This window comes from Oryctolagus cuniculus, chromosome X (genome assembly GCF_964237555.1).
Source record: "Oryctolagus cuniculus chromosome X, mOryCun1.1, whole genome shotgun sequence".
Taxonomy (NCBI): Eukaryota; Metazoa; Chordata; class Mammalia; order Lagomorpha; family Leporidae; genus Oryctolagus; species Oryctolagus cuniculus.
In genome coordinates, this window is record NC_091453.1 from 112,761,525 (window position 1) to 112,784,918 (window position 23,394).

The 23,394-nt window shown below is 48.3% G+C and overlaps 1 protein-coding gene across 1 annotated transcript; it reads left to right on the plus strand.

Annotated features, from left to right (window-relative positions):
• Nucleotides 1-3,480: 3,480 nt before the first annotated feature.
• Nucleotides 3,481-10,029, plus strand: LOC138847604 (small integral membrane protein 10-like protein 2A). The gene is made up of 2 exons (XM_070066820.1): nt 3,481-4,299; nt 6,014-10,029. Exon 1 carries the CDS (start codon nt 3,791-3,793, stop codon nt 4,025-4,027), a length of 237 nt encoding a protein of 78 aa, XP_069922921.1. The 5' UTR covers nt 3,481-3,790; the 3' UTR covers nt 4,028-4,299; nt 6,014-10,029.
• The last annotated feature ends 13,365 nt before the right edge of the window (nt 10,030-23,394 follow it).

Below are 23,394 nucleotides of genomic sequence, written 5' to 3' on the forward strand. Positions count from 1 at the left end.
AGCCATTGTGGAGGACAGAATGGAGATTCTAAAGAAATTTGAAAATAGATCTACCGTATAACCCATCCATTCCACTCTTGGAAATTTATCCAAAAGAAATGAATTCAGCATATGAAAGAGTTATCTGTACCCCATGTTTACTGCAACTCAATTCACAATAGGTAGGATATGGAATCAACCCAGGCTCCCATCAACTTATTACTAGGTAAAGAAAATGTGGTGTGTGTGTGTGTATATATATATATATATATATATATATATATATATATGCTATGAATGCTACTCAGCTGTAAAAAAGAATGAAATCCTGTCTTTTGCAACAAAATGGATGCAACTGGAAACCATTATATTTGTTGAAATAAACCAGTCACAAAAAGAATATCATGTTTTTCATGATCTATGATAACTAAGAATACAGCAAATGTTATGCATGTTTGTAAAATTGACATTTTGTGATTTGATTATTGGTATGGCCCTTGTCTCTACTGCTGAGATATAGTGCTTTTTGTTTTGTTTTGTTTTGTTTTCTTCTATTTGTTGAATTCTTTACTTTGTGAAAGGTTAAGCTTATGATTATAAAATAAACTGAAATTATGACATCATAAAAATTAAAAGAAAGAATAAAGGAAGGAGGATGGGGTGTGAGCATGGACAGAGGTAAGGGTAAGGTGGGAGTTGTCCTTAGGTTCTTAAATATGTAGATCTGGGCCGGCGCCACGGCTCACTAGGTTAATCCTCCGCCTAGCGGCGCTGGCACACCAGGTTCTAGTCCCGGTCAGGGCACCAGATTCTGTCCCGGTTGCCCCTCTTCCAGGCCAGCTCTCTGCTGTGGCCAGGGAGTGCAGTGGAGGATGGCCCAGGTGCTTGGGCCCTGCACCCCATGGGAGACCAGGAAAAGCACCTGGCTCCTGCCATCGGATCAGCGCGGTGCGCTGGCCGCAGCGCGCCGGCCGCGGCGGCCATTGGAGGGTGAACCAACAGCAAAGGAAGACCTTTCTCTCTGTCTCTCTCTCTCACTGTCCACTCTGCCTGTCAAAAAAACAAAATATGTAGATCTGAAATTCATGGAATTTGTTCAACTTATATCAATTTTAAAAATCATTTAAAAAAAGAATGAGCAATTGTGCTTATCATCAAAAGCAGTTCCAGGAGCTTTTTAAAAATATAGACAAAACCAAGTAAGGTGACAGTTTAAGGGGAGTAGATATACCATAAAAGCCACATACACAGAGAATTTCTTTAGTCTCCCTGTTTTTGTTTTGTTTTTACAAATGACACAATTTTTGGTTTTATTTCCTGTAGCAAAAGGGCTGAGAGGAGGAAACAATCTCCAAGAAGACTAAGGCCACATTCCCCTATTGTCTATGATCTGTATATCTTTCTGATAGGTCAAAAACTGTGTAATAAATTTGATAATGCACTCAAAAAACTGAGCAAATCTATTTAAAACTACTTAAGAAAATTCAAAGTGAGTTTTCTGAAACAGGATACCGTTTGGTCATCATTTTTGTGTTTTAATCCACTCTGACAATCTATGTATTTCAATTGGTCTATTTAGACCACTTATATTAAAAGGAATTATTTGCATGTTAGCCTCGAGTGTGACATTTTTTTATGTTTTCTAATAATTTTGTTTCTTGTTCATCTGTTTGTTTTCTTGCCTTTGTGTGTTGTTACTTAAACATTCTTTAGAATTCCATTTTTATTTATCTAGTGTCATTTAATGTCTATCTTTGTATAGTTATTTTAGTGAGTATCCTAAGTATTACAATATACATACAGTATTAACTTATTATAGTCTACTGACATAATTTTAAACCATTTCCATTTAGGTATATTCAAACTCATCATCTTTGAATATAAATGTCTTAAGTATTTCCTCTCCCTATATTGAGCACATATGGTGACATAATTTTTGCTTCAATCATCGAACACAATTTAAAATTTTTTGAGGACAGTATATCGTATTTACACTTGTTTTTATTCATTACAATTATTATTCTTTTGTCAAGTGTCATTGATCATTGTCTTTTTGCCTAAGAAATTTCCTTCAGTCATTCTTCAATGGTGTGTTTGCTGTTCACAACTTCTCTTTATCTTCCTTTATCTGAGATTCTTTATTTCCGCTTCATTCCTGAAGAAATGGCAAGTAGAAAGTGCACTACTGATCAGTCTTCTGTACCATATCATTCAGCATCTTTGATGCTTCTTTATTGTTACTTTATTTTTACTCAATTGTAGGTAGGGCAGTTGTCCAGTCGGTGTGTGTGAGTGTGCCGGTTCCGGTGCAGCTACACGGAGGACTGCCGAGGTGGTCAAGCGTGACGCTGACCAGGCATTTTGAGGGGCCCTGACCATTCAGGTCCGTCCCTCGTCTGACCGCTGGGCTGGGGTCAAAGGGAATCTGCGTGTTGCTGACTCTACGTTTTCTGAGTCACGACCTAAGGAAGAACCAGCATCTATCTCCCCGCTTCGTTAACAGGCCGGGTCGGGCTCGTTTGGGATTTTCGGTCCACGTAGGATAAAGAGGAGCCGAGCCCGTGAAGGGTTTTCGGGCCATCAGCAAAGACGGCGCTTAAGGCAAAGGAAAACCCGAGAGGTCCTCGCGCAGCGAGCGGCGGGCCCAGGGGACGCGGGGAAGGGGAGGTCGGCGAGGAAATCCACCAACACGGCTGCACACGCGGGCAGCACAGGGACCAGAAACGCCGGGACGCACGCGAGTGGAGCGAGTTGATGGCGCTCCGCGGTGCGGTCACCGCACGGCGCGAGTGGGAGAGACTAGAGCGAACTACTGTGGGCCGGCACACCGGGTTTTCTGGGGAGACGGTGGGGAGCCGGAGCAGAATGCACACCCAGGACCGCTTTCTGCGCAGAATCCGCACACCCGCCCAGACCCTGGGCAACGCACTCCGGCTGCGCCCCCGGGACTTTCGCTAGGGATCCGGGGCAGCACCGCCATCCCTGCAGCTCAGGCCTCAGGCTCCGCCCAGAAGAGCCCGGGGAGGCGGGGCTCTGTGGGCGGGCCCCGTGGGAGGGGCTGTCCCGTGGGTGTGGCTTGAAGGCGGGGTGGTGTCTGTGGGCGGGGCTGTGTGGGCGAGCAGGGCTGCTCCCATGGGCGGGGCTGTATGGGAGGGGCGAGGCCCGTGGGCGGAGCTGCGCTGGCGAGGCGGGTCCCATGGGCGGGGCTGTACAGGAGAGGCGGCCCTGGTGGGCAGGGCTTTGTGGGCGGATCCCGTAGGAGGGGCTGTCGCGTGGGTGGGGCTTGAGGGCGGGGCCGGTGGGCGGGGCTGTACAGGAGGGGTGAGGCCCGTGGGCGGAGTTGCGCTGGCGAGGCGGGTCCTGTGGGCGGGGCTTTAAGGGGGCGGTGCCGTAGGGCGGGGCCTCGGCCGCCCCGGTATCTCCAGTCCAGGGGCGGGGCCAGGAGAGGGGCGGAGCTAGGCCGCGGCAGCCGCAGTGAGGAGGCGGCGAGGGGCGGAGCTGAGAGGCTGCTGAGTCCCGCGGAGGCGGAGGCACAGTGGCCGTAGGGGCGGCGGGGGTGGGCGAGGCTGAGCCCGGCGAGGGCGGGGACAGCCCGAGGGCGGGCCGTGGCGCCCGGGGGCCGGCTGTGGTTCCGGACAGCATTCGCAGGACCGCGTCTGGGGGATAGCGAGGGGGGACAGCGAAGGAGGATAGCGTCCGGGGGACAGCGACGGGGGACAGCGTCCAGGGGACCGCGTCTGGCTGTCGCCCTCTACGTTCGCGCTCCTGCGGGAAGGCCGGCGGTCGGCGGGGCCTGCGGCGGCCCGGGTACATGGCGGCGTCGGCGGCTCTGTCCGCGGCGGCCGCGGCGGCGGCCCTGTCCGGCTTGGCGGTGCGGCTGTCGCGCTCGGCCGCGGCTCGAGGCTCCTACAGCGCCTTCTGCAAGGGGCTCACTCGCACGCTGCTCACCTTCTTCGACCTGGCCTGGCGGCTGCGCATGAACTTCCCCTACTTCTACATCGTGGCCTCGGTGATGCTCAACGTGCGGCTGCAGGTGCGGATCGAGTGAGCGCCCGCCCGGCGCCGGGCCACCGGCAGGACGGCCAGCGGGGCCGCCGGGGACCGGCGCGGGGCGCAGGCCGGCTGCCCGGGCCCCTGGACGCTAGACCTCCGTGGCTGAGGCGCGGCCCCCGACCCAGGAGCGCAAAGAAACTGCCTGAAGGGGCCCTCAGCGTCCCTGGGCCCCGCCGACCTGTTGCCTCACATCGGCCAAAGCGGAGAACCTGAAGGAAGGGATACAGCCGCTGCAACCCCTGGATTTGACAGGCTCTGAGCACAGAGGTAGGTCACAGGCTGGAGTTGGGGGGTGGTAGGAGGCCACAAGTTGGAGTGGGGCATGATAGGAGGTCACAGATTGGAGGAGGGGGGTGGTAGGAGGCCACAGGTTGGAGTGGGGGGGTGATAGGAGGTTTCAGGCTGGAGTTGGGGGGTGGCAACAAGAGGCCACAGGTTGGAGGAGGGGGGTGATAGGAGGCCACAGGTTGGAGTGTGGGGGGTAATAGGAGGTTTCAGGCTGGAGTTGGGGGGTGGCAACAAGAGGCCACAGGTTGGAGGAGGGGGGTGATAGGAGGCCACAGGTTGGAGTGTGGGGGGTAATAGGAGGTTTCAGGCTGGAGTTGGGGGGTGGCAACAAGAGGCCACAGGTTGGAGGAGGGGGTGATAGGAGGCCATAGGTTGGAGTGTGGGGGGTAATAGGAGGCCACAGGTTGGAGTGGGGCATGATAGGAGGTCACAGGTTGGAAGGGGGGGTTATAGGAGGTCACAGATTGGAGGGGGGGTGGTTCGAGGGATAGGAGGTCACAGATTGGGGGGGTGGTTCGAGAGATAGGAGGTCACAGATTGGAGTAGGGGGGGAGTTAAGAGTTTACAGATTGGAGAAGGGGGGTGGTTTGAGGCCACAGGTTGGAGTGGGGGGGTGGTAAGAGGCCACAGTTAGGAACTGACAGGTTGGAGGGGGCACAGCACGAGGCCACAGGTTGGAGGGGGGATGGTGGAGGAGGCCATATGTTGGATTAGGAGGGAGGCAGACGAAGGCCGCAGATTGGAGCAGGGGAGGGAGCAGTTGCTATGACATCGACATGTCAGGACTCCTTGCTGGCTTGGAAGAAACATGGAAGGGACCTGGGTAAACCAGCCGCCAAAGCTGCCCAGCCAAAAGGAGAGAAGGAGACAGAGCCTCGGGCTCTTGTCTGCTCAGGCTCTAGCCTGCACCCATCACAATTCTGTGATGGGTGGGGGCAGGCAGTGTTCTCAACATCTCATCCCAGAAGGTCAGCCCATCCCCAGCAGATATGGCCTCCCCTCCTGCCCACAGCCTGGTACCTGTGTCCTTTCTCCAGAGGACCCTTGGTGTCACCTGAACCCCCAGGGATGCATGGGGATAGGCTGGGCAGCTGTGGGAAGGCCTTGGAGGAGAAAAGATGCACCTGCCCTCCTCCTGCACTGTCTCTGGGTGGACAGATAGGAAGCAGGGTTCTCTGGGCTAAACCCCAGGTCTGTGCCCTTCTCTGCGCTCAGGACCCTGGCGCTCCCTGCGGCTTCCCCACAGTCCTTGACTGCCTCCTGCCCTGTCTTTGGGGCCAGGGGACTGGTCTCTGCCTGCTCCTGCTGTTCCTTTTGCCAGCCCTAGCCTCTCTCTGAAGGGCTCCTCCTAAACTAGGCATCTGGAGACAGGAAGGAGTCTGGTTTCTACCTATCCCCTCTTGCCACAGTCTTGCTCTTCAGCCATGTCAGCCCAGTTGCCCTACAGCTCCTGACATGATCCTCTGAGCACCACCCAGCTCCATCCTTCAGCCCTGGAGGCCCGTGAAGTCCACTGTGTACTGAAGGGATTTGGGGTGATGGGAGAAACTCCTTGAACAGACAGCAGATCTCCAGCCAGGGAGGGAGAGCAGGTGGAGAAGGGGGTGGCAGAGGAGGCGACACTTGGGGAAACAAAGCCATCTCTGGGTGGCCAGGCAACTCTGAAGTCTCTACCTCTTTCTTTCTCTTCCAGGGATTGCCATTTGTAGGTGGTGACCAGCCCTTTCTCTGGCCTTGGCAAGAGGCATGTCCCTGCCCATGGGTGGCCCCTGCCCTGGCCACGAACAGAGAGCAGCTGAGTGAAGGGCCTGACCTGGAAGAGAGGAAGGACCTTCATGGTGGACGCCCAGCACGGACAGAGACGCAGAGGGGCGGGGTCGTCTGGATATCAGCTCCTAGCACGGGAAGAACTGGGCGCGTTCCGTGGGCACCAAGGTCTCCTAGTAACTCTATGTGGGAGTTGTGTTCTCCCTCCCCAGTGACTGGGGGAACTGAGGCTCTGGGGAAGGGGTTGGGGTTTGCTCTTGTTCCTGGTGGCTTGGAGGAGACGTGGAAGGTACCCAGGCAAACCAGCCCGCACAGCTGCTCCACAGAACTGGAGGAAGGAAAGGCAGCCTCAGGCTCTCCCCCTGCCCCACACAGTAGAAAGAGGTGAAGCTGAGGCTGCCCCTGTGTCTGCTGTCCCCTGCCCTCCTTCACAGTTCTCCAAGAGCTTGCATGGTGGGATGGAGAACCCGGGTAACCCAGGTCCAGGGGCAGGCTATCCAGGGATCTGGCTTTCCTGGGAATGGTATGGAAGGTCATGGGCAAGGCCAGGACAGCGTACTGAGATGGAGGACAGGAGAGATGGGTCCAAGAACCCGGGGGAGCCAAGTCTCACCCCCGAACCTAACCTTCCCACCCCAACCGTGACCAAGGGCTCTTCAGCAGTTAAGTGGCACGAGCCTGTCAGTGGGGACAATAATGGTGGCATGCTCGCTGGGGACACGATGTAACCAGGAGGGTCAAGGGAGAAACGTGGGGTGGGAAGGGGTTGGGACCCATGGCCTGACCCCATCTCCCTGTCCCCAGGCTCGGCCCCCTACCCTCAGGGTCATGCGGGAGAATTTCATGCAGATGGGCTTCAGTTAGCCCTGGAGGCCCTGGGTGTGATGCACACTGGCACCCACGAATGGTCAGGAGCAGCCTAAATGGAAGCCAGGAGAGACCCTGGCCCTCAGCAGCCATCCTGGTTCCCACACAACTTCAGCTGGTGGCTTGAGGCCCCTGTTCTGCATTCCTGAGATGGAAAACTGCAGCGTCTGCTCAACTCTAGGGACAGAGTGGCCCAGGGATCAAGCCCTGCCCCTGGAGCTGGGATCCTGGAAGACCTCTGCCTGTCTCAGGGATGGGCGGAGGCTGGATGGTGGCTGCCACGTGCCCCTGCCCCCCACCATGGTTGCCCACAGCCACAACCTGATGACATCCTTCCTTTTGCCAAGTCTCCTGGGAACCCCCAGTCCTGCTGGCCCCTCTTGTCCATGCCAACCTTGTCTGCAAGGTCCACCTCTGGGAGTCTGTGAGCACAGATGTCTGGGGGTGGCCTCTGAGGGACCAGAATGTCACAGGGCTGTAGGGGACAGGAGGAGCCAAGGCCTCCGTGGATCTGCTACACAGGTGTGGTCCCTTCAGAGCCCTGTCTCACCTTCTGGGGGACAGGATCACCAGCTGCAGCCATTCCTGGCCAGCCAGGGACGGAGGAGGAAGGCTTTTCTCTATGGGTGTGCACGTGCCCAGTGAGAGGAGAGGAGAAGGATGTCCAGGTGCCCCAGCCTTCTTCCCTCCAGGGGTTTGCCTAGGGCCTAGGAGGCTGCTTCCCTACAGGGAGGAAGGGGTGCAGCTTCAGGAGCCCGCCCTGGGGCCCCCACTGCATGGAAATCCTGGCCCGGTCCAGAGTGGCACTGTGTCCGCAGTGGCTTTGGTCATAGCTGTCTTGGCCAGAAACTGTTGGCCACCCTGGGATATGCCTTGACCAGCCCTGGGCTTCATGTGCCTGTCTGTTTGGCAAAGTAGTTAGCCAGCTTCTGCTTTCCCACCGCCCTCGTCACCACCGCTTCCTGTCCCCACGGGGCCCTTGCTGCACGGCGCGGTCTCCATGCACTTTGTATTTATGGCAGTCTGTTTTCCAGGCAGTAGAGCTTCTGCACATGCAGACACTGGCCTGAATGACGTCACTGTTCTGTGTGTGATTAACTGTGTCCTGGACAGCATCGTCTGCTCAGCCAGGTGTTTTTGTTTGTGGTGTCGTCGCGCTGTTGTCTCTAAGTTACAAAGATAAGTCCTGAGTCCAGGACGTCGTCATTCTGCCTGAGGCCTCCTGTTTCTGGTGGGCGTGATGCAGTAGCCTGGGAGGAGGGAGGCCCAGTGCTGGGACCGCTGCTTCCATGGCCTTGGCCAGAGCTAGGGGCTGGGGGTGGGGCTGTGGCAGGGAATGGCCAGCTCTTCAGAGTCTGCTCCCAGTGTCCCCAGCCTTGACCTGCACCACTACCCCATGAGACGCAGGCAGCAGCAGAACCTGGCTCAAGGGGTGGCAGTTGGCCCCACCCACTACTGGCATCCAAACACCTGAGACCTAAGTCTTTTCCATTGTCGAGTCTGATGCTTCATTCAGTTGGACCCTGGAGTGGGCAGGAGTGAAGGGAAGTGGCACACAGCCTCCACAGGCACTTTGTGTAACCAGCGGCAGGTGGTCAAGTCCCCATTGCCCCTGTGGGCAGGCCTCTGGGGGTCTCAGGGAAAGAAAGCATCCATGGGCCCTGGAAGTCTCTTCCTTTCCCCTCACCTCAGGTGCAAACTCAGCCCCACTCCCATTGGCCCCCCAAGGAAGCAGGCCAGAGGCTCTAGGGCTGGCAAGCTGGCAGAAGGCTGGGGAGGGCTTGGGGAGGCCTGAGGACGAGGGCAGAGCGTTCGTGAGAGACCTGGGGAGAAGGGCATTGGGGTGCGATGGAAGAAGGCCCACAGACTCCCAGGACAGGGGCGTCTTGACGAGGCAGGATTGGGCTCAGGCTGAGGAGCACAGCCTGAGGTCAGGGGCCCTGGGAACACTCAGTCACAGCCCAGGGCTCCCCAGGGGTCAGAGTGCCCTGGAGAAGGGCCCTTCCAACTGCACTGGTGGCTGTGCTCTGTGGTATGTGCCACCACAGGGGGATGGACCCATGTCCTGAGCTTCCCTCCCATGTCCACACGGTTCTGTTAAGCCCCTGATGGCCCCACTTCCCATCCCCCCCAGGGACCACACGCCCAGCAGACTGAGGTAGGACAGCATCGTGATGACAGGGACTGCCCTTCCCACAAGCAGGTTTGTCCTGTGCTGGTGAAAGGCATCACCCAGGAGGCTCTGAGCCCAGCCCTTTCTACCATGTGGTCCTAGGCTCATCCCCACCATGTGCATCTTAGCAAAGCTCTGTTGGGTGCTTGTGGGCATTAAGCGGGAGAAGTCAGTTCAGTGGGGGTCCTCTGGTCATCCCTGGAGTGGCCTTGTGACCATGAAGAAGAAACCAGGTGGCAGGGACTGACATCCAATGATGTCACGTTCCAGGCACAGGTGCTTTGCATCTGTAATCTCAGTGTGATGCCAGTATACCCATTTTACAGAGAAACCAAGTCTGAAATAGATCCCCAAACAGCAGCTCTTCCTGTGCCTGCAATGCCCTCTGGAGGGGCAGAGGATGGGGCTGGAAACATGGTCGACGGGCAAAGGATTTAGAAGGTGACCCTGTCCTTTCTGGGCGGGGTCCAGCTGATAGGACATCTGGGCAATGGGGTGGGAGGGCAGGTCTGTGGGTCCTCTTCACATTGAGCCCCCCCATGCCTGGGAGCAGCTGGGCCCCCATTGGGATGGACCCCACTGTCGTCTCCCTTCTATCCCACTGCTGGAAGCTGATGGGGATCTGAGCGACAGAGTCAGGAGAGGGCAAGAGAGCAGGTAGGTGGGCAGGTCCGGGGGCGCTGGAGCACACACACTCAGGAAAGGAGAAATGTTAAGAGCACGCACAATCCCAGCCTGCTCCTGCCCCACCCCAAGGGAAAAATTTGTGTGTGTGTGTGTGTCTATAGAGCGAGACAGCATTACCTTGAAATCTGTTCCTCCCACTTCATGTTTTTCTTTTCATGTGAAGTATTTTTCTTTTTTAGAAAGCTTTTATTTAATAAATACAAATTTCATAGGTACAGCTTTGGGAATATAGTGGTTCTTTCTCCCATACCCAACCTCCTACCCCCACTCCCATCCCACCTCCTACTCCCTCTCCCATCCCATTCTTCATTAAGATTCATTTTGAATTATCTTTATATACAGAAGACCAACTCTGTACTAGGTAAATGTTTCAACAGTTTGCACTCACACAGACACACAAAGTATAAAGTACTGTTTGAAGACAAGTTTTATGGTTAATTCTCATAGTACAACTCATTAAGGATTTTTCTATATGAAAAGCTGCCTGGTAGTCCCTTTTATGAAGGTATCATTATTTCCCAAAGCCTCTTGCCTCTTGGTTATTCACCTTTGTTGTTTGTGCATTTGGAGCATTTGGTTCTTTGAATTTCTTTTTGTTATTTTTTGTAAACAATGCAATGATAGACAAGTTGGACTCCATCAAAATTAAAAAGGGGCCAACTCAGTGGCACAGAAGGTAAAGCCACCGCCTGTGGCGCTGGCATCCTATATGGGCAATGGTTCATGTCCCAGCTGCTCCACTTCAATCAAGCTCTCTGCTGCGGCCTCGGAAAGCAGTGGAAGATGGCCCAAGTCCTTGGGCCCCTGCACCCACGTGGGAGACCTGGAAGAAGCTCCTGGATCCTGGCTTTGGATCAGTGCAGCTCCGGCCATTGTGGCCATCTGGGGACTGAAACAGCAGATGGAAGATCTCTCTCCCCTCCCCCTTATCTGCCTTTGTGTAACTCTGCCTTTCAAATAAATATATAAATATTTTTAAAAATTAAAAACTTTTATGCATCAAAGGACACTCAACAAAATGAAAAGGTGCTGTACAGAGTAGAAACAAATACTTCCAAACCATATATCTGATAAGAGCTTCCTAACCAAAATTATAAAAAGGAAGTCTAGCTACTCCACAAGAAAAAAGATGACAAACAGCTCAATTAAAATATGAGCAAAGGGCTTGAATAGACATTTCTCCAAAGATGATATACAAATGACCACCAAGCACATAAAAAGATGCTCAACATCAGTAGTCACAGAGAAATGCAAGTGAAAAGCACTCTGAGATACCAATTCATATCCTGAGATGGTTTGTTTTAAAAAATGGAAAACAGTGCTGGCAAGGATGTATAGAAATTGAAACCTTCGGGGCCGGCGCTGTAGTGCAGTGGGTTAATGCCCTGGCCTGAAGCACCAGCATCACATATGAGTGCTGGTTTGAGACCCGGCTGCTGTACTTCCAATCCAGTTCTCTGCTATGGCCTAAGAAAACAGTAGAAGATGGCCCAAGTGCTTGGGTCCCTGCACCCACGTGGGAGACCTGGAAGAAGTTCTTGGCTCCTTCTTTGGCCGTTGTGGCCAATTGGGGAGTGATCCATCGGATGGAAGACCTCTCTCTCTGCCTCTCCTCTCTCTGTGTAACTCTGACTTTCAAACAAATAAAAAAAAAACTTAAAAAAAAATAAAAGCCTTGATCCTAAAAAAAAAAAAAAAAGAAATTGAAGCCTTCCTAAATTATTGGTGGCATAAAATACTGCAGCCACTTTGAAAAACAAACAATTTGGCAGGTTCTCAAAATGTTAAACTTAGAATTATCATATGACCTAGTATATACAGAAAGTAGGTACTGAAACAAGAGGAACTCCCTCTTCTGGGCTGCCAGAGTTCATCTGAAATAACAGTAATTTATTTATTTTTAAATTTTGAGAAAGATTGATTTTTATTTTATTTTAAAATTTTTTTAAAGATTTCTCTTTTATTATTTGAAAAGTAGAATTACAGAGAGAGATCTTCCACTCATGGCTTCACTCTTCAGATGGCCATAATGGAGCTTCGTCCGGGTCTCCCACATGGATGCAGCGTCCCAAGCATTTGGGCCATCATCTGCTGCTTTCCCAGGTGCATTAGCAGGGAGCTAGATTGGAAGTAGAGCAGCTGGGACTCAAGCCAGTGCCCATATGCCATTTGCCAGCATTGCAAATGGTGGTTTAACTCACTGTGCCACAAGGCTTGCCCCAGTAATTGCTTTGATATTCACAACCCTCCTCCACAAAAATCAGAGGTCCCCGGTTAGCTGAACCTTTCCCTCCCACATGCACACATATTAATTCATGCCACATGTCTCCATCTCAGCAAAATCAGAAGGGCTCCATACTCCAGGAAGGGCCTTCAGAACATCCTGAAAATGAAAATGGGCTCTGATCTATTTCCTGGCCTCTCTCTTGCCTGCTCTGTGTAACTCCTGGAGCAGATTCCCCAATGGGCTACTTAGAGGATGAGCTCACAGGGAACACTTGAGCACAGAGCAGGTGCCAAGGTTTGCATGGGGCTCAGCCAATAGGAATGTAACCTTCTTCCCCACCCCAAGGAAGTCTTTTGGGGTATGGGTACTATGGCTACCTCCAGGGCAAAGTTCAACCAGAAAAACCTGACCGGCCAGGGCAGCAGAACTTCAAGATTTCCCAGTTGCTAGTGACTAGTGCCCAGAACCTTTGTTTTTCCAAATCACACATGTTAAAAACAAAATAAAGGGGGGCAGCACTGTGGTGCAGCAGATTAAAGCCTCAGCTGGCAGTAGCAATATCCCATATGGGCGCTGGTTCCAGTTCCAGCTGCTCCACTTCTGATCTAGCTCCTTGCTAATGCACCTGGGAAAGCAGTCAAGGATGGCCCAAGTTCTTGGGCCCCTGCACCCACATTGGAGACCTGGAAGAAACTTCTGGTTCCTGGCTTTGGATGGGCCCAGCTCTGGCTGTTGTGACTATTTGGAGAGTGAACTGGCAGATGGAAGACCTATCTCTCTATCTCTACCTCTCTCTGTAACTCTGTCGTTCAAATAAACAAAATAAATTTTTAAGACAAAACAAAGCAAAACAAAAACAAAACACATAAAAATTGTCAAGGCACTAGGCTGAGCAGGAAGGTAATTCCACCAAGATTCTTAAAGTACACTCTATTCAGTTTTTGGAAGTTCTTTAATAAAGGCGTTTCTGTGTGAACACCATGACCAACCTGAGCACATGCTGAAGCCACTTTTACTCAGATAAGATGCAAAGGGCAGAATGCTGGCTTGGGAGTCAAAAGGCTGGTTGGGGTTCAGTTTCCTGCATACCAGTCTTGGGCACAGGGACTCTCAAGGCACCCTATACACCTGGCTCCCTGCCTGCTCCATGGCCATGCCAGGAAACATCACAGGTCCTGTCAGTGATAGAAGCTACCAGACTGCTTCACATCCCTTTCCTGCTTTTGTGCCTACTGCGGCATTTTTTCAAGACAAGGGCCTCTCTTTCTCTTTCTCTTTCTCTTTCTCTTTCTCTTTCTCTTTCTCTTTCTCTTTCTCTTTCTCTTTCTCTTTCTCTTTCTCTTTCTCTTTCTCTTTCTCTTTCTCATACACAAACACACTCACACACACCACCTCAGAATGACTGCAGTTCTACCATGCACCAATAGGTTCACTTTTCCCTGATGTCAAATTTAATACATCAGGTCATGTCACCCTGGAAAGCACATCAAAATGGGTAAGAGTTGATGCTCTGAGGCCTCACACTGCTACTTGCTTCCCTCTTGGTTACAAAATCCTCCCTAAGAAATTCACTCTTCATTCTTCAAGGGTAAGAAGGAGGGTCATTCTTCTGTAACTAATTCCTGCTGATTAGGGGTACCCGTATCACCAGGTTAGAGTACTGAAACTCTTTCAAAAACTCAACTTTCTCCCCTTCCATTTCTAGTGTAACTTGGGTTCTCTTGGGGAGATGCTAGATTTTACTTTGAGCAATCAGTCTGTGATCGTCTTGGCCCCATTGATCTTCTGTCAAGGGGAGCTAAAAGTTATCAGGTTTGCCTTGAGCCAGCCCCCTATGGGTATGGCTTGGACCCTCCCATTTCCAGTGTCCCTCCTGTTTGCAGTATGCACAGTGGCTATGCCCTAACTTATTTGGTGGCCTATTGTTGGTCCCACATCAGGGGTTGTGGTTGTCTCCTGTCTTCCTGGGTTACCTGGAGCAGACTAGAGAAGTAAAGCTGCCTGCTTCCCCATCTTTTTGTCATCCTTATCTCATCTACCACTATAACTCAGTTGTTGAAAACTTTGATGGAAATCTCTAATTTATAATTCAAGAAAAAGGGAGGGAGAGGGAAAGGGAGAGATGATAGCGGGAGAGGGAGAGATGGGAAGAGGGAGAGAGGGAGTCATTTTTAGAGATGCACAACCTTAGGGAGTTCACACATCAAAACTCATTTGGAGAAAACTATGTAAAGAAAACTGTGAAACTGGTCAAGTAGGAAGAAAAACAATTCTGAGGGACCCAAGAGAGAAGCAAGTGGAAAGGTATTAACGTGACAGCTTGCGGCCGGCGCCGCGGCTCACTAGGCTAATCCTCCGCCTAGTGGCACCGGCACACCGGGTTCTAGTCCCGGTTGGGGCGCTGGATTCTGTCCCGGTTGCCCCTCTTCCAGGCCAGCTCTCTGCTGTGGCCAGGGAGTGCAGTGGAGGATGGCCCAGGTGCTTGGGCCCTGCACCCACATGGGAGACCAGGAAAAGCACCTGGCTCCTGGCTCCTGCCATCGGATCAGCGCGGTGCGCCGGCCGCGGCGGCCATTGGAGGGTGAACCAACGGCAAAAGAAGAAGACCTTTCTCTCTGTCTCTCTCTCTCACTGTCCACTCTGCCTGTCAAAAAATAAAAAATATCAACCAGACTGTTAAGAGTGTGAGGGCGGAAGGTTCCAGATGGAAGTCTCCATTATAAAAAGGGAGTAGTGGGGATTGATAGAATAAACATGTCTAGAAGTCTACGTGCCAGTTGTTGGCATTCAGAAGTGCTCAGTCTGATGGCAATACATGTTCCAAGCACACACACTTTTAATCCACTGCCACCCTTTAAGAGAACTGGTATAAATTTACAACATAGGTAACCAGAGGAAAATATTTACATAATGCAATAGTCTTTTATTTTTCAAATGGATTTATCACAGAAATCATATGAATAGAATCTTGACTAGTATGATTTTCAAACCAACTATATTCATAAACATTTAAAACATCAGTGTCAATGCCAACTAAAGATCTAATTGCTATTCATCTTCCACATCCATACAGTTTTATACGTGACATCACCAAAACCTAGACTCTGCTTCCCTTATACACCTTGTAAAACATTTACTTATTTCATTAATTTAACCTATTATTTCAGAATAGTTTTAAATTAACAAAACAAAAATTGTAAGGTAGTAATTCAAAGAGTTCCCATATATCCCTCACCCCATTTCCTCTATTAATATTGCCTATTTGTATATTTGTTGCAATTAATGTCATTATTGCACTGGGTTGAATCATGTGAAATAGCATTTTTATATATCATACAGTCGAATTTCAGTAATTTAATGTTTTGAACTTACATTGTAATTCATTGTGCTGTATTTTTACCATAGACTTACATGATTCTTTTGGACATGGATATTGATACTCATTTGTAGTCTCTCAACATCTGTTTCTCCCTCTCCTCTTTCTTCTCTTCCTTCTCCTCACTCATAAGTGAATATGTTCTAACACACATAAAATTCTACTATGTGTATGACTACTAACTTCACTTATCATAGGCAATATTTTGAATAAAACATTGCTAGTGATAGTTTCTAATGGTGTATACTAAAGAGTTAGGAGCCAGGTTCTATGACCAAATCCAATTTGTGATTCCTTGTTACCACAACGGATATCCTTTGGTTTTGCCAGAAACAAAATGTTGATGTAAATAAGTGCATAAAAATTATTCTTCCTCAAAAATAAGAGGTAATGTTATTTCTCCAGTCCTCATCTATCTCAGCACAGTAACTATCATTAACAGCATTGAGGCTCTAACATTTGTTCTTTCTGTTCACAGAAATGTTTAACAAAAAGAATAAAGCACTTGGGAGGCAAAGAGTAGGGAGGTAGAGTCCCTGATACAAAAATCTCTGAATATTCCACTTACTTCCTCTGGGCATTCCTTTCAAACAGCCTCGTTTAACACATCTTGCCTACTTTTCTGTCTAGAGCAGTATCTCTTTTGCTTTCTTCACTCAAAATGGTACTGGAGTTTCAGATCACAATTGGCCTTTGAATACCATTGTGCTCTGTTCTGGTATACTAGAAAGAATGCTTGGCTAGGAGATTAGTTCTGTACCAGAAATTACCTGTGTACACACATTCTTGATAAGATCCATTTTATTTATTTGAAAAATGAGGCCGGCGCCGCACCTCAATAGGCTAATCCTCTGCCTGTGGCGCCGGCACACGGGGTTCTAGATCTGATCGGGGCGCCGGATTCTGTCCCGGTTGCCCCTCTTCCAGGCCAGCTCTCTGCTATGGCCTGGGAGTGCAGTGAACGATGGCCCTGCACCCCATGGGAGACCAGGAGAAGCACCTGGCTCCTGGCTTCGGATCAGCACAATGCGCCAGCCGCTGCGCGCCGGCCGCGGCAGCCATCGGAGGATGAACCAACGGCAAAAGGAGGACCTTTCTCTCTGTCTCTCTCTCTCACTGCCTGTCAAAAAAAAATTATGTACTTGGAACAAGTGATTTTCAAGGAATTTTGTTCCCTGCCTATATCACCTTTTTTGCAAACCTTCCAGGTAGTGGCCCAACTGGCCATTCTGAAGTCACTGAGAGATCATCTGGGAACCAGCCTCTGGGCTGTAAAGGTTGGCATATTGCCTATCACACAGTAAGGCTTTATAATCAATGGATAAAATGCATAAATACATTCTTTAAGAAATTTTTCAAAGCGGGTATGAGTTTTCACACATTCAGATGATTAAAACAAGGCAAAGAGAGGTTAAGTATTGTTGCTGCTCTTTAGAGGATGGACACTTTTGTGCTCGTTTTAAAGATTTATATTTATTTATTTATTTAAGAGGTAGAGTTACAGAGAGAGAGGGAGAGACAATGAGAAAGGTCTTCTATCTGCTGATTCACTCCCAAAATGGCTGCAACAGCCAGGAGCCAGGAGCTTCTTCCTGGTCTCCCACGGGGGTACAGGGACCCAAGCACTTGGGCCATTTTCTACTGCTTTCCCAGGTCCTAGCAGAGAGTTGGATCAGAAGAGGAGCAGCCGGATGCAAACTGCCACCCATAAGGGGTGTTGGCACTGCAGACAGAGGCTTAGCCCACTAAGCCACAGCATCCACCCAGAAGATGGACACTTTCTAATGGATTTAGTTCAACAGAAGTGTTTAAACCAGAATGATTCCCTAGGTTGTTCCTGGTTATCAAACTATATTTTAATTCAGTAAGACATAGATGGGGCATAGAAGTTATCTCTGCCCATGTTTCTGGCAATTGCTGGCAACATCCAAAATAATTTCTGTGGTCACAGCTAGGGCTTCCCTCCTAACCAAGGAGCACTGATGAAGAACTGGGGGGGACCTCTACTGTGACCTGGATAAAGAAACAAATGTTGGGGCCAGTGCTGTGGCGGTAGAAGATGAAGCTACCACCTGCAGTGCCAGCATCCCATATGGGTGCCAGTTCGAGTCCCAGCTGCTCCACTCCTGATCCAGCTCTCTGCTAGGGCCTGGGAAAGCAGTAGAAGATGGCTCAAGTCCTTGGGCCCCTGTACTTGTGTGAGAGATCCAGAAGAAACTCCTGGCTCCTGGCTGCGAATATGTGCAGCTCCAGCTGTTGTGGCCAATTGGGGAGTGAACCATTAGATGGAAGACCTGTCTCTCTCTCTCTCTCTCTCCCTCTCTCTGCCTCCCCTTTTCTCTCTGTGTAACTCTTTCAAATAAATAAATCTTTTTTTTGTGTGTGTGTGTTTTTTTAACTTTTATTTAATGAATATAAATTTCCAAAATACAGCTTATGGATTACAATGGCTTCCCCCCTCATAACGTCCCTCCCACCCATAACCCTCCCCTTTCCCGCTCCCTCTCCCCTTCCATTCACATCAAGATTCATTTTCGATTCTCTTTATATACAGAAGATCAGTTTAGCATACATTAAGCAAAGATTTCAACAGTTTGCTCCCACACAGAAACATAAAGTGAAAAATACTGTTTGAGTACTAGTTATAGCATTAAATCTCAATGTACAGCACACTAAGGACAACGATTCTACATGAGGAGTGAGTGCACAGTGACTCCTGTTGTTGACTTAACAAATTGACACTCTTGTTTAGGGCATCAGTAATCACCCTAGGCTCTTGTCATGAGCTGGCAAGGCTATGGAAGCCCCCTGAGTTCACTGACTCTGATCATATTTAGACAAGGCCATGGTCAAAGTGGAAGTTCTCTCCTCCCTTCAGAGAAAGGTACCTCCTTCTTTGATGACCCGTTCTTTCCACTGGGATCTCACTTGCGGAGATCTTTCATTTAGGTTTTTTTTTTTTTTTCCCCAGAGTGTCTTGGCTTTCCATGCCTGAAATACTCTCATGGGCTTTTCAGCCGGATCCGCATGCCTTAAGGGCTGATTCTGAGGCCAGAGTGCTGTTTAGGACATCTGTCATTCTATGGGTCTGCTGTGTATCTCACTTCCCATGTTGGATCGTTCTCTCCCTTTTGTATTCTATCAGCTAATATTTGCAGACACTATTCTTGTTTATGTGATCCCTTTGGTTCTTAGTCCTATCATTATGATCAATTGTGAACAGAAATTGATCACTGGGACTAGTGAGATGGCATTGGTACATGCCACCTTGATGGGATTGAATTGGAATCCCCTGGTATGTTTCTAACTCTACCGTTTGAGGTAAGTCAGCTTGAGCATGTCCCGAATTGCACATCTCTTCCTTCTCTTTAAATAAATCTTTTAAAAAAGAAACAAAGGTTGAAAAAATTTTTTGACAGGCAGAGTGGACAGTGAGAGAGAGAGAGAGACAGAGGGAAAGGTCTTCCTTTGCCGTTGGTTCACCCTCCAATGGCCGCCATAGCTGGCGCGCTGTGGCCTGCGCACCACGCTGATCTGATGGCAGGAGCCAGGTACTTATCCTGGTCTCCCATGGGGTGCAGGGCCCAAGCACCTGGGCCATCCTCCACTGTACTCCCTGGCCACAGCAGAGAGCTGGCCTGGAAGAGGGGCAACCGGGACAGAATCTGGCGCCCCGACCGGGACTGGAACCCGGTGTGCCAGTGCCGCAAGGCGGAGGGTTAGCCTAGTGAGCCGTAGCGCCAGCCCCAAAGGTTGAATTTTGATAACCATCATTCCTTTTAAATTACTCCATAGCACAATTTATGGCTATAAACTCAGGTTCCTGCCACCCGTGTAGGAGATCTGGATTGAGTTTTTGGCTCTGATTTCAGCCTGGCCCAGTCTCAGTCGTTGTAAGCATTGGAATATTGAACCAGCATATAGGAATGCACTTTCATTCTTTCTCTCTCTTCTGTCTTTTAAATAAATAAATAAATAAATCTTAAAAAATTAAAAATTATGTTATTTTGCCTCAGTTCTGAGCTGTTACTAGCAACCAGGCATGTGTCTCCTGGTTCTTCGGTAACCTCCAGTCACCCTCAACATTGCTTGGGTTTCCCTGTTCATCTGTGAGCCTTGCTCACCACACACCTTGCACTCAGAAGCTGCCATATTGGTGAAACTTGTGAAGATCAATAAAAATCAAGGAAAATATAAGGAAAAGGCAAACTGATGAAATCTTTATTTAATATATACTGAATCGATTTTCTGTATATAAAGATAATTGAAAATGAATCTTGATGTGAATGGAATGGAAGAGGAGCGGGAGATGGGAGGGGTGCGAGTGGGAGGGAAGTTATGGGGGGGGAGCCATTGTAATCCATAAACTATACTTTGGAAATTTATATTTACTAAATAAAAGTTAAAAAATAAATAAAAATGATCTTATCAATAAAAAATTATTACATGTAAATTTTGGTTTTCTCTTAAGCTTAATCCCATGAACAAAATCAGTTTTCCTTAGAGATAGTTAATTTTGCACCTGTGGCTGATAAAAGAAAAGTAGAAAAATTTTATGAGCTTTACTGCCATGACTTTGGGTCACATTACAAATCTTAAACTCTGGTGCCAGAAAAAAAAAGATCTCATTAAAGCTGTTCAGAAAGTACTATTGGAAGATTGGATAATTCATCAGGCTGATCTAGGTATGTCTCTCTGTGACTTACTCTCATCACACAGACATCAATATTTTTAAATCATTTCCCTTGCATATTTTGCCTTCTGCTCCTCCTTTCTTGCAAATACTTTCTTTCACAAACATGGGGTGAAGTAGGAAGTATTATGCTTACCTTGCAGTTGGACAGAGAGGATCAGCGAGGATAACAAATGCCCCCTGACGTTAGAAGCTGCTAGGCCACTGAGGCCTAAACGTCTAAACCCAATGAAACTGGGCACAGATAATCTAAAGGCAACTGGAATGTTTATTGCTTGGGAAAACTATCCAGCTAGAACATTCCAAACTATTAACACAATGCGTTGTAAACTTCACCAAGGAAACTTTCTGCAAGTCCCCCACCCACCCTATCAGGGTCCATGTGGCACTCTACATCTCTCCCCTAACCAGCTGCTTAGGAACGACTCTACCTGTTGCTCAAATGGAATGAAGCCTGGTCTCAAAGCCCCTGCCCTCTGTCTGGGCAGGCTCAATTGCCACTCTCTTTACCCTTCCCATTCTGTCCCCGCTAAAATAAAGTCTTTCCTACTTTAACTAGCCACCTCCTCACCTTTATCAAACCCTAGAATCTTAAAACCTAACTCCTAAGGCTCACAGCTACTGAGCAGTAAAATTGGAAGCCAACCCTGGGTCTCCAGCCTTTACACTCAGTTCCTTTATAAAATTTTACTTATTTAAAAGGCAGAGTGGCATGGGCATGTGCATACACACACAGACACACACAGACACAGGCACCCCACCCACCCACCCACACACACCTTCCATCTGCTGGTTCACTTCCCAAATGCCCGTTACAGGTGGGGCATTGCCAAGACAGGAGCCCAGAATACCTGCGTGGGTGTCAGGGACACAAGTAGTTGAATCATAATTTGATGCCTTCCCAGGTACATTAGTAAGAAGCTGGATTGGCATGCAGGTATCCCAAGCAGCAGAGGTTTAACCTGCTCTGCCAAAATGCCTGCCACTAAATTCAATTCATTTTTAAGTAATCTATACCACTTTCTCATCCTAACAGAGTACAAGAGAATGTGGTGCTATTCAAGGGCAATAACCAGCAATTGTTATTTAGATTTTTCTAAAGCACAATTACACAATAACTGGGAAGCATTCTTTTCTTTTTAAAAAGGGCTTTTGTTTCTTCACTGTAAGAGTAAATTTCAACTATGTCATATAAGATTATACTCAGGCTGTCATAGTGTAGTTTAGTACTCTAAATTTTCACGTCATTTCCACACACACACATTTTGTGTAACTTTGGCACCATGGACAAAATGTACCCTTGCTTTGCTATCTGTTAGATATATTTAAGTGTCTAGCAAAACTATAGAATGAAAACAAGAAATACATTCAGATTAGGAAAAAATGTTAGCTGTACACCAAACATAAACAAAATTTAGTAATAACACACTGTCTCCAATCTCTAACATTTCAGCATTAGGTTGTCACTATTATATGATGTTACTTAGTTTAAATCTCAAAAACATTTTAAAACCCTTAGGCAATACATATTTTAATCATTTTAATTATGAAAGATATATAGAAAAGTACATAATATTAAGTTATGATTTATCAAACTATTATCAAGCAAACAGTCTGGTTTACACCATGCAGATCAAGAAATACACATTCTTCAGCGGCACTCAAAATCCCTTCTCTTTGACAACTCCAGTCTTCTTCCTAGAGGAAATGATAATATTGTCCTTCATGATAACACTTTCAAGCTTTTATGCACAAGGTTCATCTCTTAAATATGCATCTCTAAGCAGCATAGTTTCGTCATGGCTTTAACATTTACACAAACATAATCATACTATGTGGGCATTTTTTGGTCTGGCTTCTTTCATTCAATTTTGTTTTCAACTTCACCCAAGGTTTTGCATGTGTGATTTCAGTTTTTCATGTTTGCTGTTGTATTGTGTTCCCTTGTACAAATCTGTCACAATTATTTTCTTCAAGTTATATCCAGTGAGTTTGAATGGTTTCCAATTTAAGTTTTTAGGAATAATTCTGATCTGAGCCTTATTTTACTTCTGTCCTGATGCAGATGTGTACTATGGTACAACAAAAGGTTCATGGAAAATAGAATTAAAAGATAAGTTTATTTTGGTGCAATTTTTAAAAATCTGGGTATAGTTTTTTTTTCATAATATGCATTTTCTACTAAATTTTTGAAGAATCCACATATAATTCCTGTGGGGTAAATACTTGCAAATAGGTTGGTTGGGTCATAGGGAATAGGTATACATCTCATATACATAACAAATTCTTCTTCAAAGCAGTTAAACTAATTTGTACTCCGAACAGCAGTTTATGAAGTATATGAAATTACTTATCCTCATCCTCACTAACTCCTGTTGCTATCAGAGTTACTCATTAAGTTTAGTCAGTTTGGTGCATATGTAATGGTACCACATCATGATTTAATTTGCATTTCCATAATGATCAATGATGTTGGCATAGCCAATCTGTCTTTGTCACTATAGTTGTATGTAAATTTGGTCAGGTGATATCTATTCCTCTTTGTTGGCCTTCTTGGTATGACTTGCATAATTGTTTGGATGTCCCCCAAAGAGCCATGTATTTGGGGCTTAACCCCTGAAGCTAATGGATTAATGGTGAATACTTGATATAATTGTGACTTCTGGGAGGTGGGCTTAGTGAGAGGTTTGTTTTTTTTTTTTTTCATTTTTGACAAGCAGAGTTAGACAGTGAGAGAGAGAGAGAAACAGAGAGAAAGGTCTTCTTTCCGTTGGTTCACCCCCCCAGTGGCCGCCCACGTGCTGCCGGCCAGTGCGCTGCGCCGATCTGAAGCCAGGAGCCAAGTACCCACTCCTGGTTATCCATGCGGGTGCAAGGCCCAAACACTTGGGCCATCCTCCACTGCCTTCCCGGGCCACAGCAGAGAGCTGGACAGGAAGAGGAGCAACTGGGACAGAATCCAGTGCTCCAACCGGGACTAGAACCCGGTGTGCCGGCACCGCAGGCGGAGGATTAGCCAAGTAAGCTGCGGCGCTGGCCAGAGTGAGAGGTTTTTAGGTCATTGAGGGCTTGCCCATGGAAGGTAGTTCTCTTGAGAGAGTTTGTCATATAAACAAAGTTTAGGCTAGCTTCCCTCTCTGCTTCCTGTATCACCATGTGATCTCTCTGTACTTGTTCTACCCGTATGAGACGCCAGACAAATGGAGCTGCCTAATCTTGGATTGAATTTCCAAAACCATGAGCCAAAATAAACCATCTCCATTCTGAGTCTCCTCTCAGGTATA